Raw genomic sequence first — 24,758 nt, forward strand, 5'->3', positions numbered from 1 at the left:
AACAAAATAATTTCTTTGAAAATAAATAAATAAATATATATATATATATATATATATATATATATATATATATATATATATATATATATATAAAGAACCTGAAAAAAAGATGAAAATACTCTGAAATATGAACGATACTCTTAGGCATTCCAAAGAAATTGGTTATTTTTCAAAACTAATAAAATATGGTTATTTTCTTTGAAAACCTCGATTATAATAGTTAGTTTACTCATTTTCCCTTGTTTTTATCTGTTTAAACTTTGGTTGCTTCCATTAACCTTTACAAACTTAGAATCATGTAGAATGAGTTTATTTATTTATTTATTTTTTATTTTTTTTAATACTTTAATTAAGGAAATCAAAAGGTAGTTAGTATAATCACTTGATAAATGTTGAGTTTTTGGCATCAACTAATCATCTAAACTTCAATAGGATTTGAATAGATTGTTTACATCAATTAAGGTGACCTCATTGCCAAGAACACATGTCTCATAATGTTATACGTATATGTTCTCATTTTTGTGATTTATTTTACGATGTGAGTACCTAGTCGAAATACTATATGTCAAAAGCTATTGCATTCATGGAATGCGTTTTGTGAAAAGATTTAAAAATGTGTAAAAATTTGCCTGTTTTTTCAATGTCTTTTAATCATATGATCACGTGCATCCATATTAGGATGAAAATTGAGACTTTTGTGATCTGGAAACTTGAGAATCACCAGGATATCCAAATGCGAAAGTTGTAAATGATTTCCAAGTAAACCTTCAGATACGAATGTTATGAATAGTTTCCATTGAAACTTTCACCTATGGTTTGGTAATTTATATAGCTTAAAATAATTAAATCAAAATGTGCGCAAGCAATTACTTTCGTACAACATAATGTCCCAATCATACACCCAAGAAACTTAATAAAATTAAAACCCAAAACAAGCCGCTAAGAAATTACAAATGAAATAAAAATAAAAAAGCACTTGTTAATTATCATAACTTTATAGCGGCTAATTTTTAAGTATTGAGTTAATGCCAAACAGAACTCAGCTTGGATGCGAGTCTCGCGCTTCTATAATCGTCTCTAAGCTGAACAAACCTAAAATTTGTATCCAAAAAAACAAACACAATAATTAAATTAAATAATTATAAATGTTATGAAATACCTTTTTATGACATATTTATTACCTTTGGGCATCTTTTTTGATGCTTGGTGTCCCCTCAATAAGACTTGCCAAACTTTCAGGTGCAACAATGAAGATATTGGCCAAGCTGAAAATCATCAAGAAGGTCATACTAGTAATTTAACACATAAAGAGAGATATAAAACAAATGTTAATTTAGCTTACATGCTTAATAATTCAAATTTTTCATCAACAGTTGGAGTGTTGAAGTTTCGTAGAAAATCCCCGTATTCAGTGATGTCACGTTTAAGCTTTAGTCCTCCACTAAATAAAGAGGAAAAAAATGCAAATTAAACAAATGTACTTTGATTGATTTGTTAATTATAGCATTATTATTGTATTTTACCTGGCATTAAAAGAAAACTTGAGCCAGTGAGTTGTGACTGCTTTGTGCACGCGGTTTCCCTATATAAATTAAGTAATTAATTGTGGTTATAAAAGTCAAACATCTGAAGAGAAGAAAGTCAACGAAACAAGGGAGAAATTTTGTGTTTACCAATTCAGATAGGAAAGATTGTTTGTTAAGACCTTCTAGTGCTGTGAATGCTGATTCAAGCATACGCGACAGATATGCTACAACTCTGTTAATTAATAATAATTGTAATTTATTATAAGAATATAAATAGATAAGGGCATTATTATCGTGATATTATCCTTGTTAACAAACTTTTCATATTTTTCAGAATAAAAAGGGGCAAAATCTAAGGTTTTTTCGTAATAATTTCCATTTTTTTATTAAGGCATTGTACTTTTGTACTTTGGTTTTTCTTATAATAGCAGTGAAAATTGTTTTATATAAAATGTTGTTTATTTATTTAATGGAAGGAATATAAACCTTGTACATGCAACTGTAGGCCGATGATCTGCCATGAGATTATCATCTGCTGACCTGTAATCAGTCGGCTTTTGCTCAGCTGAAAGCACCCGATCCACCTACACTCCACAATTCACTCATTTTTTTTTTTTTTTTTTAAATTTGAAATGAATAAAGATTTAATTCTAAAAGACATACACCTACTTATTTATATTATATACAAAAGTAAACTGCAAAGATGGTCATTTTTGCAGTTTAGATCCAATTGATGGAATCTTTTTCAATGTTTGATTCCTAATTCTGTTAAATTTATGAAAACGACCAATTTACCCTGACTATTAATTTTCATCTTTCGATGGTATAAACAAAGTTATAATCCAGACCTCAACAATTAGAATATCAATGCATTGTTGGAGGCCTTTACAAGCAGAACTTTCTGCACTGGACATAGCTGATGCCATTTCCTCACATGAAGAAACATGTGCACCATCCACAGGTAACAAAAGCCTTGAAATGGTATTACCAAAATACTGAAAAAAAAATCCAGATTAGGTTTTTACAATTCAAGATGTTAATTAACAAGGGAAATAAAATAGTAGTGATCAATGATATTAGATTTAACCTGTTGAATTATAGCCACACTGCTTCCACAAGCTTGTAAAGCAACCATGAAAGATTTAAAACTTGTTTCACCAGCAGAAGCTGCACCTTCTGCCTACATGTCAAATTTTGTTTGTGTATGTATTCATACATGCATGCAGGTATGTATGTATGTATGTATGTATGTATGTATGTAAGTAGTTATGATTGTGTGTGTAGGTGTGTGTAATTAAGGGATGATATATATATATATATATATATATATATATAGGGGAGAATTACAGCGGAAGGTGCAGCAGCAACTTTTCGACCCAAATGGAACCTCTGATTCATAGAAGCAGCTTCCCTGAGGCCTTCTCTAGCTCTATCAAGTCCTTCTGTTGTATATTGTCTAACCTAAAACATGGAAAAATAGAAACAAAAGGATATTTATTATTCATAATTAGTTTAACAACCACATATATAATGTATTATGTATTTGATTATAGGCTTTAATGTCACATTATACGCTTATAAACATGTAACTGTCTTTACAATTACACAATTGGAGAAGGTTTTAACCGGTAACAAGGCAAAATGTATTCAAACTATGTGGTGCTGACATCTTTTTTTTACAACTTTATTAAACATTATAAATGTTTTAATATATATAAATAATTTATATTTTATTTTATTTTAAAACTTAACAAAGATGACCACCATATGATATGGCTTTTAACAAATTGACCATGTTTTTTTACCGATCTCGCTATTAGTCAGTTGTGAGTCATGAACTCGCTTTATTATTGGCCCCACCACAAAAAACCTTAGAGAATTAAAAAAAAAAAATCATAGTTAGCAAATTTTATCGTGAAATTGTTAAAAACTGCGAAATATGAACAATTTCACAATTTTCTGGGATTTTGGAAAAAAAGAATTCAGTTCTTTTGCATCTTTTTGAGCCTTTTGTCAATAAAAAATAATTTCACAATTTGTGGTTATGTTAAACCCCCATGATTATAGTATTTATATTCACAACTTACTTGTTGTAGAAGGCAACTAAACACAGCTTTCGCATTGGCTGCAAGAATCGCAGGCTATATAAACACAAACAACCAAAACAATTACAAGTATCACTATCCATATTAGGTAACATAAAAAAGGGGCAAACACCCCCTCCAATTATGTGCATTAATGTGACATAGACATAATTTACCTGAGATGAAAACAAATTGCATCTTGAAATTGCTTCTTCGTTCCAACTCACAAACTCATTTACCACTGTAACAGATATATGTTGGGTGGAAGATGATACTGGAGTTCCTCTTGATGGAATCTGTCCCTCAGCAATCAGTTCCTCAATCTGCCACGTGTAATTCATGATGTCATTCATGTCTAAGAGAGAAACAGAGAGGTATTTTTAAAATACCTTTGCTTTGTAGTGTTGTTTCATGGAGGCTTTTTCACATTCAAGGTAGATATCTTTGTGCTCAAGGAATAGAGCTTCTGTTAGTCCTATACCCATAAATTCAATTTTTTTTTTTTTTTATAATAATGAATTCATCAAGAAATATCAAAGATCCCATAAATTCAAATTTACTAAAACTATAATCGATTACCTTCAACATCCAAGTCACCACATCCCACATTGCGGAGATCTCTGGCAAGTTCCTGGGTCCTCTCATATCCCACTGCTAGAATTCTAAGATACTGAAACCAAAAAAAAAAAAAAAAAAAAAAAAAAAAAAAAGTATATAACTGTGTATAGTGTTGTGTTATGTGTAATGTGTAAAAGACGGGGATGCCCTCCACATCCTCATCCTCATCCTCATCACGAAAAATAGGCCTAGAAACAAATGTGACAAGTAAGTTAGTATACTTACTAGCAATAAGCCACCTTGTTTCATAGGAGGTGGATTTAATAGAGATGGTTTTACTAATAGCTTCTCTAGAAGGTTTGGAATTCGGTCCTCCATTACTCTCTATCACATTAACAACATGAAGTGAGTTAGTTACAAAGGGCGAAACACCAACAAGTTACAAGTATATAACGAACCTAAAATCCCTAATATGCCCTTCATAGACACCTATGAGGAGAATAAGGGCATTTGGTTTGTGGATTCTGGCTGAATCCGACAGGATTGGAATTCGAGATTCCATTACATGACATGGTTGGTTGCCAAATAAACGGAATTTAACTCCTTGAAATCTCACGTCATAAGGGTGAGTGGAAGGAAATCAATTTCATGCTTTCATTTTTTTTATTAAAAGGCCAAAATACTCTCATTATATGTATTGAGATTGATAAGGCAAATTAAAAGAAAACCATTGACATGCGAGTGATTGTCATATCAAATTTCGTTGGTAATTTTCCAAATTAACCATCTATCATGTCAAAATGGTTAAATTGAAAAAATGTCTAAAACCATAAAACTTTTATGGTTTCATATTGGGAAAAAACAAAGTATGAGTGGTTAAACTGCTAAATTGACCAAAATATATGTAATTTGCTTACTAATAAATGAAAATTTTAAAACTATTCAATCTTTATTATGGAACTCTATTCCATTTCTTGCCAAACAAACATTACAATTCATTTAAAAGATTCCATTCATATCGGCAATTATCTTTGCAATTACCTGAACCAATATTGACATGACATCATTGGGAGAAGGAAATACAGCCCTAATGGTAGCCGATTCTTTTCTGACAGTATCTGTAAAAAAAACATTCATAACAGTTATAAGTCCCATACATAAAACACCCATTTTTTACTTTAAAAAAATAATAATAATAATTTTTAACAAATTTTATAAATGTCCATACCTATTATCTGTCTGTAGCGTGTTGAAAGTGCATTGTCAACTTCAGTGGAATCACGCGTGTAATCTTGATCACCAAGAACTAACCGCGAGTCTTCATTCATGACTTCAACATCAAACATTGGTCTTAAACCCACATAATGTTGCATCGCACTTGTGCCTCTGTTAAACTGCACACACATTTTAATATTATTACTCAATTTTCCTTTAGAACACTAATTCATAATTAAATTAAATGATAATTACTATCTGGAGTTGATGATGATGATCATGCTTCATGTGGATTTTAAATTTTACATTCACCAAATTTGGTGTTTTACTATTCAATGATGTGCAACTGTACAATTTGCTCCTTTGCGTTTCAATGATGTGCATTTTTAGTTTTTTTGATTGTAAAATGATATGTTAAATGTAATATTTGTTACTTATAATATTTTGTTATATACTAAATTGATGATAATTTGTGATATATATAAATTTAACCTTTATGTTTCAACTAGCAATCTTAACTTATTGTAAATCTCATGTTTTTAATTTAATAAAAAGTTTGTTTTAGTAATATGATAATCAATTGTAAGTTAATTATAGACGAATAATTTATTTTAGTTATAAATGTCTCTAATAATTTGTTACTCTAATAGAAAAAGCATGACTCAAATTTGTAAAAAGCTAATAAGTTAGAAAAAAAAAAAAAAAAAAACAAATAGAGTCCAGAATAGAGTACCTGTGAAAGGATTTTTGCACACTCTCCCATATTAGTCAATTCTCTTCTCTGAGATGCAGCATCGAATCGAGTCAACAGCTTGTTCTCCAGTTCTACATATATATATTCACCATAAATACACTTCACTTGTTATTGATACAAACAAAAACAAACAAAAAAATCATGGTTTTTCACTTTTTTTTATGGAAAAAAAAAAAGAACTTTAAAATTTAATAACAGTTGGAGACCATTGCAGTATTCTTGCAGATTAGTAACAGCAACCTCCAGTCCTTTACTAGCAGTTGCATTCCCTGATTCAAGGGATACACCATGCCTTCCAATATCTTCCTCAGCAAATGAACCTAAAACCAAACACAAAAACAATAACATTCAATTTCCAAAATAAAAAACTTTTAAAAGGGATTATGTCATGATTTAGCAACCAACTGTTTCATATGTCTCATTTAGTCATTTTAATGTTTTGGAGGGTAACCAACTACTAATGTTGTTTCAGGTGCTGATTTGGCATACTTTGTCCACGTGGCAGATTAGTCATTTTAGTTATTTTTCTAATCTCCGGAAGGGTAACCAACTATTTTGTATGTCCTCGTTTAGTCATTTCACTATTTATTTATTATATATAATCTAAAAAGTTATATATACTAATTAGTCACTTTATACAATATTATATATTTATTTGCATATATGCTAAATTATGACATAAACCCTTTTTAAAACATACTTAAAAGGAAATATTGTTAGACAGTTGTAAAAAGAATGTCATCATACGTAATTTTTGTGCAATAGAAGCAGCCTCCCCAACACGCTTGTCATCAGAAAACAGTGACGAAAGTTGTAAGAGGTCGTCTTGGCTACTGTTGAATTCCATCAGATACTGCATGACAAAAATAAATTTAACTTTTAAGGTAATTAAAACCTGAATGTTGAAAAGGGTATATGGGTAAATATTATATATTTAATGGTCAAATGTGACATATATCCTAATCAACTTAATATACCTTTATGAGCTCCATTGTTTGGCTAGCAGTCTCGCGTTGTGAATCTGCACTCTGGTAATAACAAAAAAAAAAAAAAAGTTGAAATAAATATTTTGAGAAAAAGTTACATTTATTGAAAATGATCAGAAGCGTTGATTGATTAATTGATCTAATGAACTTCACCTGTAAATGATCCCCAATCTTAGCAGCTGTTTGTCCAACGCTAGAAATACGGGAATCCAATCTTGCAAAACTACTAAATATTGCATCTACACCTTTTTCTATCTGAAAGATCAAATAAAAAACATTCCAAAAGGTGGTTTCTATATAAATATTATTGAAGCAAACTGTTGATTAAGATTTAAGAAAGAGAAATTAACAAGGTTAGATGAATAAGTTACCTCACCGAGTGTCTTGGTATGTTTAGAGTCTTGGGAAACAACATCCTTCTTAAGCTTATGTAGTCTCCCATCAATCTATAATAAACATGGGAATTTGTGAAAGAAAAATAAACTGGTGTTGTGTATGTAGTACATAAATACATGTATGAAAAGTATAAAGTCAACAATTACCTGTTTCTGAAGTTCGTATAATTGCGTACAAGAATCCTTAAAGATTAACAATAAAGCATCTACTTTAGGAAATAAGGGACTTGAATGCCCTTTAGCTGACTTGCCACTTGGCACTGCATCATTTGTTGTAACACTTATCAATCCTTCCATTGAGTGAATCTCTTCATCACGGAAAGCTGGCAACATCCCATTTACTAACTTTGCATATAATCCATCAAATGAGAAATCCCCCTTCATAAAAATTAAAAAAAAAAAAAATAGAACATTACAACAACATAATTTAGTCAAATAAACTCATAGTCATGCATACACAGAACACGAAGCTTTACCTTGAAATCTTCTAGGTCTAAATCAAGTGACTCATATTCATCTCGAGCCTCTTTCATCTAAAATCCAGAAACAAACATTTAACATTCAGCCTTTTGTAACTTTATTACAAGAAAGCAGAATAACTGATAGTTTAACTAGATCATCGCAAATGCCTTTACTAATTGATTGAAGAATGAACTGAACAAGAGATTTAGATTCCAAATAACTGATAGTTTAACTAGATCATCGCAAATGGTAACAATTTATAGAAAAAGTATACATTTGAAATTTTGTGGAGTGGTAACACCAACTCTAAATTCAACGTAAAATTGATACTGATTTCACCTCTATTCCACAAATTAAGCGGAATTGTTCACCCAATGAGTTCCTATCTGATCATGGATCAACGACTCCATTTCAGATCGAAACTTAATAACATCAATTACTATAAGCTGGTGAAAACGAAAAATACTGGCGAAATCATTTGATCAGATAATGATCAAATGTGTAATAGTCATGATGTATATCCATTGAACGAGTAGAAAGAAACCAAAAACAAGTTTCATATGGAAATTATGTTGAATGGTTTAACCTCCTGCATGACGGGAGAAGGTGATTTTGATATTTTTTCCTTAAGAATTCTTTTTCGGGTTCTTTGATATTGAGAATTTAGATCAAGGGCGGGTAAGCGAAATGGAAGCAGAACGTCCTGTTCTTGGTGGCGTCGTGACTTTTAGCATGAAGAATGTGATGGGTGTGTGTGACGCTGCACCTCCGAAAATAAGATAAACAAAAAACATTGCATGTTTTAATAGAGAATAAAAGAATTTATTATTTGAATATTTATAATTTGACAATCATATTATATTTTTAAATCAATTAATTTTTCTACTTAAAGAGTTAACTCTAAAACAATATAAGATATGTAACACTCCAATGCAATCCACCCTCCAAGTATTTCATTTTTGCAAAAAGGGACCTTCTGTACGTTGTGCATACATATGTGTACGCTAACATGCAATGGGTGGCTGAGGCTCGTACGTTGGGCGTACGAGCATGTACGGGGGGCGTATGTCGCCAATGACCAAACCCTAATTTCTTGGTTTTGACACTATTTAAGCACACTTATATCATTTGGACTAAACCCTAATCAGCCTCCATAGCCTCCTTCCGTCCTAAAACCCTAGTTTTGCAAGAGAGTGTGAGTTTTTTTTGTCTTAAAGTGTTCTTGGTGTCCATTCTTGTGGGTTTTCAAGAAAAAGGAAGTAGTGTTCAAGTCTTCAACGTGGGAAGAGCTTGACGATCCTGCATTTAGAGTATCTTGGGAAGCTTTGGAAGGTAAAAAGCTTTCTCCTTGCTTATCCTTGTTGGTTATTGAGTTAGGGTTTTCTAGAAGTTCTTTTTTGAGTCCATAAATCGTCTCTTGGGAGTTTGGGCAACTCCAGAAGTTAGGAAAGAGAGATCTGAGGTCCTTTGGCTTGATTATATCATAAAAATGCAATCTTGATGACTTCTAAGGCTTCATGCATGAGTTAAGACTCTTGGAAAGGTCTTAATGAGATAGATTGGGTTGTTAGGAGCATATACGGCATGCAAAGGCAATGCAGTTTATACGTTGGGCATATTATGTTGTGTGCTGCGCATACAGCCCCTTGACCCAGTATGCTAAGTGTACAGAAGAGGTACGTTGGGCATACGCTCTCAGGAAGCTTTGGGCCTTTGGCAGACTTCAGACCTTTGGGTCCTAATGCTTTTGGGCCTGGACTTGCTGGTATTTGGGCCTGAATTTATCTTTGGGTCAATGTTGGTATGATTGGGCCTATTAGGCCTTGTGGCCTAATATAGAGTTGGACTTTGATGCTAGGCCTATTAGTGAAGGAATGACCTTTGGGCCATTATGGAGGGACTTGGACTTAGGATTTTGGGCTCTTTGATTAGGTTGAGTTATAATCCTAATTAGGTCTATTTGTATATTTATTCAATGTGAGATTTTGGGCTGGTAGTCGAGCAGCTATTGTTTTTAGCAGACTGAGGTGAGTCTTCTCACTACACCAATGGGTCAAAGGAGTTTTGTCATGACGGTAGCCGTCAGGAGTAATGATGTTTATTTATGGATGGGTGTGTGATCATCTGTCTATGATTAGCCGTGGAACATGGTTTAATGGATGCAGAGTGTGGCGTCGACTGGAGAATGAGACCGTAGGATAGTAAGAGAAAGTACTGTAAGGCTGCAGGGAGTTACAACATCCATGAGTTAGTACGAAAGGGTGTGGTGATACTACGGGGAGTCGTAGTATTCACCAGTTAGCAAGAGGGTGTAGTGACACTACGGGGAACCGTAGTCTTCACCAGTCAGCAAGAGGGTGTGGTGATACTGTAGGGAGCTGTAGTATTCACCGGTTAGCAAGAGGGTGCGGTGATACTGCGGGGAGTCGTAGTATCCACCAGGCAGCGAGATGGTGTGGTGATACTGTGGGGAGCCATGGTACTCGCCAAGCAGTGAGGGAGCATTATGGAACTACGAGGAGCCGTAGCTTTCACTGGTCAGAGGGAGAGCGCTGTGGAATTACGGGGAGCCGTAGTTTTCACCAGCCAGAGTCGTGGTTATCATAACCGAAGGGAATTGGAGAAGTGGTGTACGCATGGATTGCGAATCTTGGGTCACGAGTTGAGTACCAGATTGGAATTGAGTGGTTCCAATTTTGTTGTTGAATTCGACTATCTAGCTTGAGTCTGGATTCGGTCATGTGTTTAGTAGGCAAGATGAGGTTTCGGATTCGTAGATGGGTTCATTCTGAGAAGTATTGTTCTCCATCAGATGTAATAGACCATAGTGAGTTAGTTTGTCAGTATGGGAAGAACCGCGAAATGCATGGAATCAGTGGTTAGTAGACGACAGGGGTCGAAGGTGAGACGATTTCAGATAAGTTGTAGTATTCTCTTGGGGTAAAGCGAACTACGTGACTTGTGTGTCGCGATGAGCTGAGATAGCTATTGTGAGCAAGAGGTTTGTAAAGTCATTTTATTAGGTGTACAAGGGGTAGCCCTTGGAGGTTCAACCTTTGGGTCGGGAGCTGACCTGGTACTCAGAGTTGGGAGTGTGTTATCCGAGTCTGTTATTCGATGAGCGATTATCAGGGTGATATTCTGCATGGGCGGTCTGTCGGGGAGATAGACCACTATAGTTTCCAATTCTAGAGAGTTAGAGCAGTTACCTTCACGGAAAAAGGGGTCTGTCCTTCTTCGGCTTGGGAAATGTCTATTTGGTTTCGGATGCCTTGGGAGAAGGATCATTGAATGTTAAGAGATTTTCCAGTTGTGCTTCTCGGGTTATTTGTTTCGATCTATGCGAAGAAAAGGAACGATTTCGAGGGAAAAATCTAATTTAAGTGGGGGAGAATTGTAACATCCTGCTCCAGATTGTTTTGTGATTTAAGGCCCGTGGGCCTTAATCCGAGTATGAGAAGGTTTTGAGGCTTTAAAGGAGAATGTTTTAGGCCTTTTTGGGACATGGGTAAGGTAGGTTGTGTGATAAAAGAGTTCGGTTTGTGCTTTAGAGCCCAAATGTATTGTTAAAGGAGCTGGTTCGAGCTTTTCATGAATTTTGGATCTGATTTCAAGTAGGCTTCAGGCGGAATAAAGTTGATAGAAGCGTAGGGCTTCTCGTTACCTTTTTGTGGATATAAGGATCGTCGGAAACAGATTTATAAAGAAGAAGTTATGGCCTTCAGAAGTTTTGAGGTTTACAGGCTTAGCCAAGTACGCTGGGCGTACAAAAAGCGTACGTTGGGCGTAATTTTGGAGTACGCTGGGCGTACTGACCAGGGATGGTCACGAATGTTCTTCGGAGTACATTAGACGTACTATATGTACGCTAGGCATACGCTGATCAGACCTGAATGCTATTTTAGGGTCTTGGACCCTATTTAAGCTCCTTATCTCATAACCTAACCCTAATATCTTCAGCCTCCATCCCTCTAAACCCTAGAACTCGACCCTAAGCCTCCATTTGAGTGATTCTTTGGCATTTTGGTGATTTGTTGAGTTTTTGGTGCATATTGTGGAAGAAGGAGTTCCTTGAGGAAGCATTGCTTGGCTTGGAGCTTGTGGATCCAAGCCCTAATCATGTTGATCTAGCTCCAGAAAGAATAAAGTTTGAATCTTGGTGGCTTTCTCATGTGGATCTAGTGGGGTGATCACTTGTTGTGTTTGGCTTTTGAAGAAGAAGGAGCTTTGAAAGAGAATAACTTGAGCACCTAGCTTTTGGATCTATGTTCTTCTCTTGTTGGTGCATCTTCCAGAGGTATCAAGTTTTGAACTTGCTTATTGTTGTGCTAGTTTTTTGTTTTGGGTCCATTTTAGGGTTTTTGTTCCCAAAGCTTGAAGCTTTATGAGTTGTTGATCTCCAAAGCATAATATATGTCCCTTTGAGTATATATAGTGGTGTTATGTCACAAAAATCCAATCTTGGACGTTGGAATCAAGCCATGCATGAGATAGGAGGTTTTTGAGATAAGGAAGTGAGTGTTTTGGGTGTTTGTGACCTTTCCAGCCAAGCAAAGGCTTAAAGTCACTGACTTTATGGAGTAAGTGCCATTAGGGAGTCCAAATATGGGGATTGAGGTAATGTCTTAACTGTTTAAGACCAAATGAGTAGAAAGAGTGAATCTGGGGAGTACACTGAGCATAATTCATGTACGCCCCGCGTACTGCCCCAGTGTCCCCGATGGCCAATATGTATTCGTGAGTAACATTGAGCGTACCAAGAGAGGTACGCCCCCACGTAACCTCATTGTGGACTTTTGGGCTTAGTCTCATTTTGGGCCTTGAGTGTTGGGCCTGGAGTTTGGACTTGTTGCAATAGAGTCTTGGACAAGAGGATTATATATATATATATATATATATATATATATATATATATATATATATATATATATATATGTGTGCTTTGGGCCCTTGAGTTGGGCTTGCCATTAGATGTGAGAGAGTTGGGCCTCGGGAGAGCCTATTTATTATTGGGCCTTGGTAGGCCCAATGGGTTTTAGGTCATTGATGGGCTGGTTAGTGGACTACCTTTAGACCTAATGAGCGAGAGTTGAGAATTAGTTCCTAATTGGGATAATTGTGGGTTTGGCACAGAGCTAGAGGCCAGTGTGTGGCAGCAGCGTTTATAGGGACTGTTCATCATCCGAGGTGAGTCTTCTCACTATACTTTACCTAAAGTGGTAATTACGTGTGACCAGAGGGTCTTATGTGCTTGCCTGAGTTATGCATTTTATGTGTAATATGTGTTGTATGCTATAATATGTGATATTTAGATCAGACCAGAGGGTCCAACGAACTGTGCTATATTATGACCAGACCGGAGGGTCCAACAAACTATGAGACCGGAGGGTCCTCACTTAGACCGGACCGGAGGGTCCAACGAGTAGTGAGACCGGAGGGTTCTCACCCAGACCGGACGAGAGGGTCCAACGAGCCATGAGACTAGAGGGTCCCATTGAGACACATTGGACCGGAGGGTCCTACGGAGTTATAGCCTCGAATGGCTAATATGTGTATGTGGTATTTTGAGGAACTCACTAAGCTTCGTGTTTACCGTGTTATGTGTTATGTGTTTCAGGTTCTTATCAGGATCGCGAGAAAGCGGCACCTCGATTGTACACACAAGAGAAAAGAGTCATGAATGAGGATCCTGGATTTTGATAATTACTTGAAAACTATTTTGAAATATGTTATGACATCGACACTTGAGATTTTGAGAATTATTATATGTGATGTTGGTAATTTAAAGTCAAAAATTTTGTTTGAAAATTTACGGTGTTACACCTGCATTTGGGGGAGTGAGGCACAATATTTTGGAAGAGGCGCATAAGTCCAAGTTTATTATCCATCCGGGGGCCACAAAGATGTACTGAGACTTGATATTGATCTATTGGTGGCCCTACATGAAACGAAAAGTTGCTTGGTTTGTGGAGCGGTGTTTGACTTGTAGGAATGTCAAAACCGAGCATCAGAGGTCCCACGATAAGATTCAGCCGCTACCCATCTCCTTGTGGAAATGGGAGGAGATCACCATGGACTTTATCACAAAGTTACCCAGGACATCGCGGGGTGTTGATTCTATTTGGTTTATTGTGGATAGCTTTACCAAGAGTGCTTATTTTATTCAGATTTCCGAGAGTATCTCTGCCGAGAAGTTAGCGGATATCTCTGTGCGGGAAGTGGTAGTCAGGCACGAAGTGTCGATATCTGTAGTCTTGGAGTGTGATGTTCGTTTCACCTCCAGGATCTGGAGGAAGTTTCATGAGGAGTTAGGTACTCAGTTGCTTTTCAACACAACTTACTACCCTCAGACTGATAGGCAGATCAAGCGGATGATCTAGACTCTTGAGGATATGCTTCGGGCATGTGTTTTAGACTTTATAGGGAGTTGGGATACTCACCTTCCACTAGCAGAGTTCTCATACAACAACAGTTATCATGGTAGTATTGACCAATCCACGTTCGAGATATTGTATGGTCGGAGGCGTAGGACTCCAGTTTATTGGGGGGGGGGGGGGGAGGTTGGCCATCGAGTCATGGGAAGCACTAAAGTGGTGCTTAAAACCACCAAGTTGATTCGGTAAGTGTATGACAGGCTGCGAGTTGCGCAGAGTTGTCAGAAAAGCTATGCTAACCGACATTGATCGGATCTCGAGTTTCAGGTGGGAGATTTTGTGTTGCTGAAGGTCTCACCTTGGAAAGGTGCCATCCGGTTTCAGAAGAAGGGGCAAGCTAGGGCCCCAATTCATTGGTGCATTCAAGATTTCTGCCCGAGTTGGACGGGTTGCTTATCGGTTGGATATTCCTAATGAGCTCAGTCAGATCCATAATACCTTCCACATGTCTCAGCTCCAGAAGTGTGTAGCTGGATAAGGCTACAGTTATTTCATTGGATGATATTCAGGCGGATAGGAGCCTGAACTATGTGGAGAATCTCATTCCAGACTTGGATAGAAAAACTAAAGCTCTTTGTAACAAGGTGTTGAAGCTAGTAAAGGTGCAATAGCAGCACCGGAAGGCCTCGAAATGGACTTAGGAGCCGGAGGACAAGATGCGAGAGCATTACCCAGATGTATTTGCGACAACGGACTTCGAGGATGAACTATAGTTCAAGTGTGGGAAAGTTGTAACACTCAAATCCAGGTATTCCATTGTTCACCCTCAAAGTATTTCATTTTTGGCAAAAGGGACCCTCCGTACGCTGAGGGTGCATATGCATACGCTGAGGGTGCATATGCATACGCTTAGTGTACGCGTGAGCATGCAACAGGTGGCCGAGGCTTGTATGCTAGGCGTACGAGCATGTACGCGGGGCACACGTGGTCAATGACCAAACCCTAATTTCTTGGCTTGGACACTATTTAAGCACACTTATATCATTTGGACTAAACCCTAATCAGCCTCCATAGCCTCCTTCTGTCCTAAAACCCTAGTTTTGCAAGAGAGAGTGAGTTTTGTGTCTTAAAGTGTTCTTAGTGGCCATTCTTGTGGGTTTTCAAGAATAAGGAAGTGGTGTTCAAGTCTTGAACGTGGGAAGAGCTTGAGGATCCTACATCTAGAGTATCTTGGGAAGCTTTAGAAGGTAAAAAGCTTTCTCCTTGCTTATCCATGTTGTTTATTAAGTTTGGGTTTTCTAGAAGTTCTTTTTTGAGTCCATAAATCCTCTATTAGGAGTTTGGGCAACTCCATAGGTTAGGAAGAGAGATTTGAGGTCCTTTGGCTGATTATATCATAAAAATTCAATCTTGATGACTTCTAAGGCTCCATGCGTGAGTTAAGACCGTTGGAAAGGTCTTAATGAGATAGAATGGGTTGTTTGGAGCATATATGGCATGCAAATGCATAAAGTTGCCAACTTTATGCCTTAGGACCCTTAAAACGTCTAAGATCTGAAGTCTGAGCGAAAAGTCTTCATGCATTAAGGACTTAATGGAGTTGGATGCAATGAAGCTCGCACGCTAGGCGTACTATGTTGTACGTTGCACGTACAGCCCCTTGACCCAGTACGCTAAGCGTGCATACGAGGTACAATGGGCGTACCCTCTCAGGAAGCTTTGGGCCTTCGGTGGACTTCAGACCTTTGGGCCTTAATGGTTTTGGGTTTGGACTTGCTGGTGTTTGGGCCTGAATTTATCTTTGGGCCATTGTTGGTATGATTGGGCCTATTAGGCCTTGTAGCCCGATATAGATAGGACTTTGATGCTAGGCCCATTAGTGAAGGAATGACCTTTGGGCCATTATGGAGGGACTTGGACTTAGGATTTTGGGCTCTTTGATTAGGTTGAGTTATAATCCTAATTAGGGCTATTTATATATTTATTCAATGTGAGATTTTGGGTTGGTAGTCGAGCAACTATTGTTTTTAGAAGACTGAGGTGAGTCTTCTCACTACACCAATGGGTCGAAGGCACCAATGCCAGCCCATTACCTGACATGAGATTTAATGGTTTTGTTATTTGGTATGTATTAAGTTATGTGAAGACCATAGGGGATCCCATGGCACTTGGTAAGACCATGAGAGGGAGCCCATGGCCCTTGGATGTAAGACCATGGGGGTAGCCCATGGCATCCTAGTTGAAGACCATGGAGGGAGTCCATGGAAAATTTATATGTATATGTGCATGGCATTTTGTGGTTTTGTGTTTTGTGTATTTTAGGAAACTCACTAAGTGTATGTTTATAGTTTTGTTGGATGTTTCAGGTACTTCTGGTTCTAAGGGCAAGGGTCGGGCTTGATGGCGAAGTGTGCACTCTCCAATATTTCCGCACTTATTGTTTAGATACTCTGATCTTTTGGACAATGTGTTTATGTAATAAAATCTTTGAATAACAAATATGGTAGTGATTTTTAATTATTAAATGAAAATTTTTATTTGAATTTTTGGGGTGTTACAAGATATATTGTTTTATTTTAGCAATTGATATGACATATACTTTTTAACCATTTAGTATAATAAAAATATTATTTTCAGTAATTTATGTAATGTTATATAAAAGATAAATATGTTATGCCGTTGCGCAAATTTTTAGTTTATTTTTTGAATTTTTTAATTATGATATTTGACAATTAAAAGATTGCTTATAAACTAGTTTTAGAAAACATATATTTACACTAGCATTTCAACCAGTTTGTAGAGTTTTTATAAAATTCTTTCTGGTATCCTTAATTTTAATATTTAAAATTTGGTTAATTAAGTAATAGGCAATTTTGTATTGATATAATTAGTTGAACTTTTCAAACAAATAAATTAGAATGTTATCATTGTTATTTTGACCCTAAATTCATATTTTTTTAAATGTCTTTCGACTTAATTAACCATCAAAGTTACAAAAACATCATCATTTTTGTCATTTATGCTTAAAACATAATAATTAAGCCATTAAACTTTAGGTTTTTTTTTGGGTTTTTGGAACTATAGCACAAAAAAGTATGACCAATTTACACAATTAGTCACTCAAGTTTTTTTTATACACAATTAGGCACTAAAGTTATCATTTACGTGTCAATTACACTTTTTGTTCCCTGGTACCAGAAGAACCGATAAATTTACAGATGTGGCACCAATAGTATCTTCATTTCCCCACATCAAGGCACATCATTTTCTCCGGTGAAGGTTAAAACCTATGCACAACACCTTCAAGGAAGAAAACTATGTTGTTGAACCAAAAATAACTTTTTTATTCACAAACTTGTTTATTTTATCATCGTTGACTATGCGATTTGGAAGTAAATTAAAATACACAAAGTAGAGAAAAAGAGTGGAACTCTTGTGCAGATAGAACGCAGAAACAACATCCGAGCAATCGCCATTACATCCAATCACTCAGCCGGCTATCCAGGTCCTTCGTCCAATCACCGTCGTCTTGGTCCGTCATTGCAGCACTCTTCGCATCCTTTCTTTTCATCTTATCGTCAGTCTTTGCCTATGAGTATGATCACAATGTTAAGTAACGCCTCTACCCTAAAATCTATATTTCGACCATGAGATTTCGATCTTCTTGATCTTTGATTTAAAATGTCATGGTTTTGCAATTGATTGTTAGATATCTTAACGACATTTGGTTTATTTTGTTAGGAAATCTAGCTCCGGAAATGTGATTTGAATTGGGTTAGGGTTTAGATCTCTCATAAAAAATTGCTTTTCTTGTCTCTCTTTCTGCCAACGCGTCAAAGACGAGATTCAAATTATTATCATACTTCCAATTTGGGAAAAGAAGCACAAAATCAAACGACAATATAACAAGGTTCAAGATTCGAAGTTCAAGTGGGCATCAATTTCAATTTCACATACTAAGGTGAAGGGCAAAGTGTTTATTTTAGATTCGAACTTGACATTTTTTTGTACCGAGTAGTGGTAGAGAGCATCGGAGGTGAGGCGTTTCAGGGAGGTGGTGGCGCTGGAGATGAGGCGTCATTGGAGGTGGAGAACGACAGCGGGAATAAACGAACAGATTTTAGAGCAGAAGCTCCAACAAAGTGTTTTTTTGATATATTATGATTGTGAGTTAAGGAAAAAAACCATATTGATTTAGATTTGATTTTTAATTTTGAAAAAATTAAAAAAAGTCACCTAGATTATAATCTAACCTATAAACCGGATAAATTTTGGTTCGATCCCTTAATTTTACGGTCATTCTTAACTTTAGTGACTAATTGTGCATAAAAAAACTTGAGTGACTAAATGTGTAAAGTGACCAAATTTCGTTGTGCTACAGTGTCAAAAACTTTTTTTTTTCATTTTCCCATTAGAACTTTTTATAGTAGGTTTATCTGTTTTTTTTTTTTTCATTTTCCCATTAGAAACCACCCGATATTGATTTCTCCTTTTTTCCTTCTTGAACCCAACTTGTATGTTTCCTTAAAAAAATCGATGTGCATGGTTTTGTGAAGGTGATGAAAAAAAAGACCATGGTTTTTTCCTTGCTCGACTATTACCTTTTCACATAGGTTAAGAATAGAAAGGTACAACCATCATCACAAAGCACCATCATTTTTGCAAATCATAGACCCTTTTCACAAAGCACTCCTTTTTTAACAAATCAAAAAACTTTTTCACAAAGTACAACTATTTTTATACATAAACCCTATTCAAAAAGCAAAAACCTTTTCACAAATCACAAACCATTTAACACGTCAACCCTTTAACAACTTTGTATGTCACATAAGACCATTTAACACGTCAACCCTTTATAACCCCTTAACATGTTATATAAAATATTTAAAAACATTTAACACATCAACCCTTTAACAACTTTATATGCCACATAAGATATAGTAAAACATCTTAACAGATTGCATGCACATAAAATCACGTAGAAGTATAGTAACATAATACATGAATAACACATAGCAAATAAAACAAATTGTTTTTATAGAGGATGCGTGTTTAGGAAAATCTATGTACTCACCTTAGCCTCTACAATATGGTTTCACCTACACAAAGTCTTGTAGTGCCTCTCTAGCTAGCTCGTCAATGAATCCCTATATCCAATTACAACTTTATTAATTTCAAGTTCAACACCCTATAACATCTTGTTTAGTTTACGTCAACTAATTAAGTTAACATTTGCTTATTTTCTGTGTTTATGATCATAACGGTCCATATGATCTCTTTTAGTTGTCGAATAAACTTAAATACAATTATAATTATATCGGGTTAAGGCTTTACCACCTTAGATTGTTTTATTTTTTTGAACAACAAATATAATATAATCCTAAACTACTCCTAAATCCACCTATGTCTCAGACAAGATTTGAACCCTCGAACTCAAGGAGAAAGGGAAATACCTTAGATTATATTTTAATAATCAAAGCTTCATTGTGGTCTTAAAAACTCAAAAGTATTAAATGGCATGGGCATAATATAATCAGGTTGACACTTAGATTATAATTTTGATAACATAACCCTTGTTGTGATGATAATGCTTAGATTATTATATTCTTCTTGTTATTGATCAAAATTTTGTAATAGTAATCATGATTCAAAATTTATAAACTTCTTAATAAGCTTTTATGGATTATGTCGATAGGCCCGACCCAATACATGAGGAAGTTAGGCTAAGGTCCAGGACATCAAACTAAAGGGGCATAAATTAAGTCCACTAAGTTATTGCATGTATATTACTTTGGCCCACAAATTTAGTCCAAGAAGCCAAGAAGGCAGTCGACGTTTGGCTCTAGAGGCGAGAGCGGAACTTCTTGAGCGCCAAATAATTGAAACCTAAGAATCACCCAAAGAAAAACCTTTGAGATGCAGAGATCGAGGAGCCCTTTAAGGCACTAAAGTCTAAATCGAGTTGGAGAGATTGGGAATCTGTTTACCATCCTTCTACATCCTATTTCTACTAATTATTCTCATTATATTCTCTTTAAACCTACTCCAGCACTTAATCGACCATCTAAAATTCTTAGGGGGTGTTTGAGATTGTTTTTCAAAATAGCTTATTGATTTATTGGTTTTTTAAAAAAGCTAATAAGTCAAAAAAAAATGTTTGGCAAACTCAAAATCACTTTTCAAAATAGCTTTTCTGTTAGCTTTAAAAAACACTTTTTAAAAAGCATGTAAAACTTGGTTTTTTGAAACTTCTTTTAGATTTTTAATCAAAATAACTTCAGAAATGAGTTTTAAAACCAAACACTGTTTAGCTTATTGGCTCATTGGCTTTTTCACAATAAAAGTTGATCCAAACACTTTAAAAAAAACTATTTTTTTACCACTACAATAAGTCAATAAACACTTTTATATAAAAGCATTTTTAGAGTTCAAAAAGCACTCCCAAACACCCCTTTAATAATCTCAAAATCAAAGTATTGCAATTTCAGATTTGAAGTTGGAGTTCGATTTCAGATTTTTCGATTTTCTTAACCAATTAACTATTAACCAAAGCAAACATCTTAGGGCAAACGACAATGAAAGTAGAAATCCAAGGCCTTGTTGGATTTTTCAAACTAATGTCTCTTGAAATGATTTCGGTGAGTTTGATTTTTCTTAATCTTTTTCTAGTTTTTTTCTAAACCTGCTGCCATCAATCTTCACCTCTTAATCTGGTTTTTATGGATAGTGGTTGTGGTTTGATTTTTACCTGTTTGAGTTCAATTATAGTAGAAATCTCGATTTCTAATTTCTCATCAACTGACTTGGGTTATTGGGTGAGTTTGATTTTTATTAATGTGATTTTAATTTCTCCCTATACTAGTTGCTAAGGTTCAATTTCTTACTTTTGAGGTTTGTTTCAGGAGTTAGGTTTCTACCTGTCTAGAGTTTGATTACAGTAAAAAGGACCTATTTGAGTTCGATCAAGTCTAAAGGTCTGATTTCTCATCTTAGTTTGATATTTGTTGGTTTATGTCTGAATTTTGAGATTTGCTTCAGGTAAAACTTCTGGCTGCTTGCTTTAGATATGATTTCTAACGATATTTTCTAAAATATTATCTTATGTTTCTGTGATTTGGGAGTCATAGTTTTGTATCCATTACAAGGGTGTATGAATAAATTTATTGTTAGAAATCAAAATGTTAGAAATTCTAATGATCTCACATTCCGACTCTTGTTCGGTTGAAAAGTAAATTTGAACAAATACAACAATTTAAATCATATTTGGTTTTTTGTTTGAGTGGTCTAGATTAGTTTCATTAGTTGATGATGAATTAAAAAATATTGTTTATTCTTGAGTCCAATTTACAAATGGTGAAGAATCTGATATCGATGGATTAAGTTTATTTAATGAGTTACAAATTTTGCAGAAAATGTTATCGGATGAAACATACAAAGGTGCAAGTCCTTCGGCCATCTATTCAAATAATGGAGTATGCAAGGCGAATGAATATGTTCCCTAATATGTTGGTTGCAAATAAGCATCTATTTACAAAATATTGAGTGTTGTAATGTAAGAGACGTTTTTGCTTAAAAAAAATGCATGAAGACATTGTTTTAAATTTTAGGTGATTTTTATAGGTTTTTGTTTGTATTATTTGTTTGATTATAAAGTTATTGCATTTTTGTATTTATAAATTTTTTATATATAAGTTCTGTCTATCGTATAGTACTTATATATGAGTATAAAATTTCTTATATCGTCCCAAGTATTAAAAACCAATGAACCGGTCATGTACATAATAAAAGATTCCACATACTTAGAACCCTATCGTATTAATTCTAATATTCAGCAGAAGTCATTTAGCTACTTGGCGTTGAAAGTATGAATTAGATAGTGAAATTAATAAGGCTCATATTGGTTCAAAATTCGCATGTGTGGCCTTTTAGGGGCATTATGTCCACTAATTTCCAGCACTTAATTAACAATACTCATTGGCTTGGTTTATCAATGCTAATAAGGAGCAAGATTAATAGGTTTGGCAGCAAAACACAAGTACAGAATTCGTAAAACATGGCAAGAATTTGAAGTAAAGTCACATGACAGCAGGGTATAGCAATAAAAACATTTAACTAATGCATGAACTAACAAACTATTCTTGGTGTTTTTCATGACTAGAGAGTAAGAAAAAAAAAGTGTGTGTGTGTATGTATATTGCTGGACATGAAAGAACAGTATGATACACAGGGCTGGACAGAAAAGAACATCCATGCCTAAACAACTAACGGGTTTACATGACTGGAATACTAGGTACCAATAACCAATGTCGGGGAAAGTTATATATATGGACAGAAGTACATGCGTAACAAAAGAAAGAGACAAGTTTTGGGATAGCGACCCTAACATGCACGAGAAACTGTATATAGCAAGAATTCAAGGGCAGCAAAGGTCTTCACAATAGATAAATCGCACAAAAACTTGCATAAAATTAATTGTTCACTCCGAAAGAAAGAAAGAAAAGAAAGAAACAGAAGCTAGGAGAAAATAATTAAATCGTGAAATTGGATGCATGTTAATTATTCCATGACTAGACATTAATGGTTATGTTGGAGCACCCAACTAGCAATGAACAAGAAAGGTAGAAGCCAACAGCAAAACCGTTTCAGGGGAAGGAATTAAGACACAAGTACAAGAGGCTAATCTTTCTTTTTTACCAACTCCAGAACGTGCTTCCAACATGAGAGAAAACGATGCATGATCTATCGATCAGGGAAGGAAAGAAATGTACAGCAAACAATATCAACAGGATACATGATCGAGGAATAGATTGAATCATGTACGTAAGAAGAAGAAGCTTACCAGATTAATGTCGATCGTTGTCCCCTGCTTCGATCCAAGGCCACGCAATCTCCGTATAGTATGACCGTATCTCTCTTCCAATTCTCTCACACGTATCTTTCTGCCTCTCTGATTTCAAGTTTGCTTCTCTCGATTGAACGCGTAAAATCGATATAGGGTCGTAATCAACTTGCAGTGGGATTCGATCAGAGGCGAGAATACGGAATAAACTTGGAGGATATGACTGAATACGTACACCACTGAGTATTTAAACCTAATTCTAGAATTTTTCGTTTTGGTCCTAAACTGTCGAAAGTTTGATGGTTCCTACCTCATTCTTGTTTTCTATGAACTTGTTGATGCTTCTGGGAGTGGCAAAATACCCCCTCTACTTATCTTATTTAGTTTCAAATAATTTAACTATTTAATTTGTTTAAGTTTTTCCCATTTTGACAATTAATACCCTATTATTATTTTAATTTTCAAATAAATCCCTATTAGTTATTTAAACCTCAACTAAACTCTTTTAATATTTAAGGAATTCTATTATTTAAATTAATTACTTGTAACATTTCATTGCATATTTTTTATTCTATTTAATGTCAAAATACCAAACCCGTAATTTTAGCCATTTAATTGTTTCATGACCATGAAATTTGATAAGATTAAAATAATTTCAGCCATTCAATTGTTTCATGACCATGAAATTTGATAAGATCAAAAGAGTTTCCTTGAAGTGATTAGAAATTTAAGATAGGAATCGATAATGTTGTTTGTTGAGAAATTTAGACGAGGTTCGATAAAATAGTAATATAATTATACAAAATTTTGAAATTACAAATATAACCCTGGATAGCAGAGATAGAGTTATAAAATTGTTTTCAAAAAGAAAATCTAAAAAACCAAGTGGATGTCATGTCAACACAGCGTGGTTAAATGTGGATCAGAAATGCCTATGTGTAACATTAAGGATGAGCTTTTTAACCGAAAAATCACACTAAAACTAGAACCGAACTGAATTGATTAGTGGTATTCGGTCCGGTTTCTGGTTCTCCCAATCCATCATTTCTGGTTTTCGGTTATTTTGATTCTTGTCTGATTCAGACCGGTATTGATACTGAACACCTTAGATAACACATTTCCTAGTAGAACTGAAACGGAACCGGTTGGAACCGGTTAGTGGCCGTTTATGGTAGTCACACCCGATTTAAACAAATAAAGTAATCACTGCTAGTTGCACTAAAAATATAACACAGGGAAGTAGGATCGAATCCTCAAGGACACAACCTAATAGTCAATGCCTTTTGATATCAGGCACATTCTAGTCAACAAACAAAAAATATAAAATGGGGTTTTAACATTAAACTAAAAACTAAAATTGCAGTGATATTAAACTAAACGAAAATCAATATATAATAATAACGATTTCAGTTCTGCAGCGACTTTCCTAATCATGCAATCAGTTCAAATCTGGTTATTTGAGATGTGTTCTATCTAAGTTGATACTGAGAAAAACTAATAAGCTCTAGTATAATCTCTTTTACCTAAATTAGTTATCCAAAACAAGCTCTTTGAATTAACCCTAA

At 35.1% G+C, this 24,758-nt stretch overlaps 1 protein-coding gene across 2 annotated transcripts; it reads right to left on the bottom strand.

Annotated features, from left to right (window-relative positions):
- Positions 1-790: 790 nt before the first annotated feature.
- On the bottom strand, positions 791-23,385 carry LOC145094138 (exocyst complex component SEC10a-like). 2 transcript variants are annotated; one of them, XM_079032424.1, is made up of 26 exons: positions 23,194-23,385; positions 19,429-19,501; positions 7,995-8,051; positions 7,666-7,896; positions 7,495-7,569; positions 7,277-7,378; positions 7,115-7,165; positions 6,885-6,990; positions 6,344-6,457; positions 6,117-6,208; positions 5,397-5,562; positions 5,210-5,286; positions 4,454-4,552; positions 4,190-4,280; positions 4,000-4,085; positions 3,787-3,933; positions 3,614-3,667; positions 2,874-2,987; positions 2,614-2,706; positions 2,375-2,521; positions 2,013-2,110; positions 1,674-1,758; positions 1,524-1,582; positions 1,343-1,441; positions 1,182-1,265; positions 791-1,092 (listed from the first exon to the last, which is right to left on the bottom strand). In XM_079032424.1, the coding sequence occupies exons 3-26, from the start codon at positions 8,049-8,051 to the stop codon at positions 1,023-1,025; spliced, it is 2,397 nt and encodes a 798-aa protein (XP_078888550.1). In that variant the 5' UTR covers positions 19,429-19,501; positions 23,194-23,385; the 3' UTR covers positions 791-1,022. The 2 variants fall into 2 exon arrangements, with proteins under 2 accessions (XP_078888550.1, XP_078888549.1); XM_079032423.1 differs by lacking the exons at positions 19,429-19,501; positions 23,194-23,385 and adding an exon at positions 8,567-8,712.
- Positions 23,386-24,758: the final 1,373 nt, after the last annotated feature.

This window comes from Lactuca serriola, chromosome 3, assembly GCF_051521515.1.
Source record: "Lactuca serriola cultivar US96UC23 chromosome 3, Lser_US96UC23_V15, whole genome shotgun sequence".
Lineage (NCBI taxonomy): Eukaryota > Viridiplantae > Streptophyta > Magnoliopsida > Asterales > Asteraceae > Lactuca > Lactuca serriola.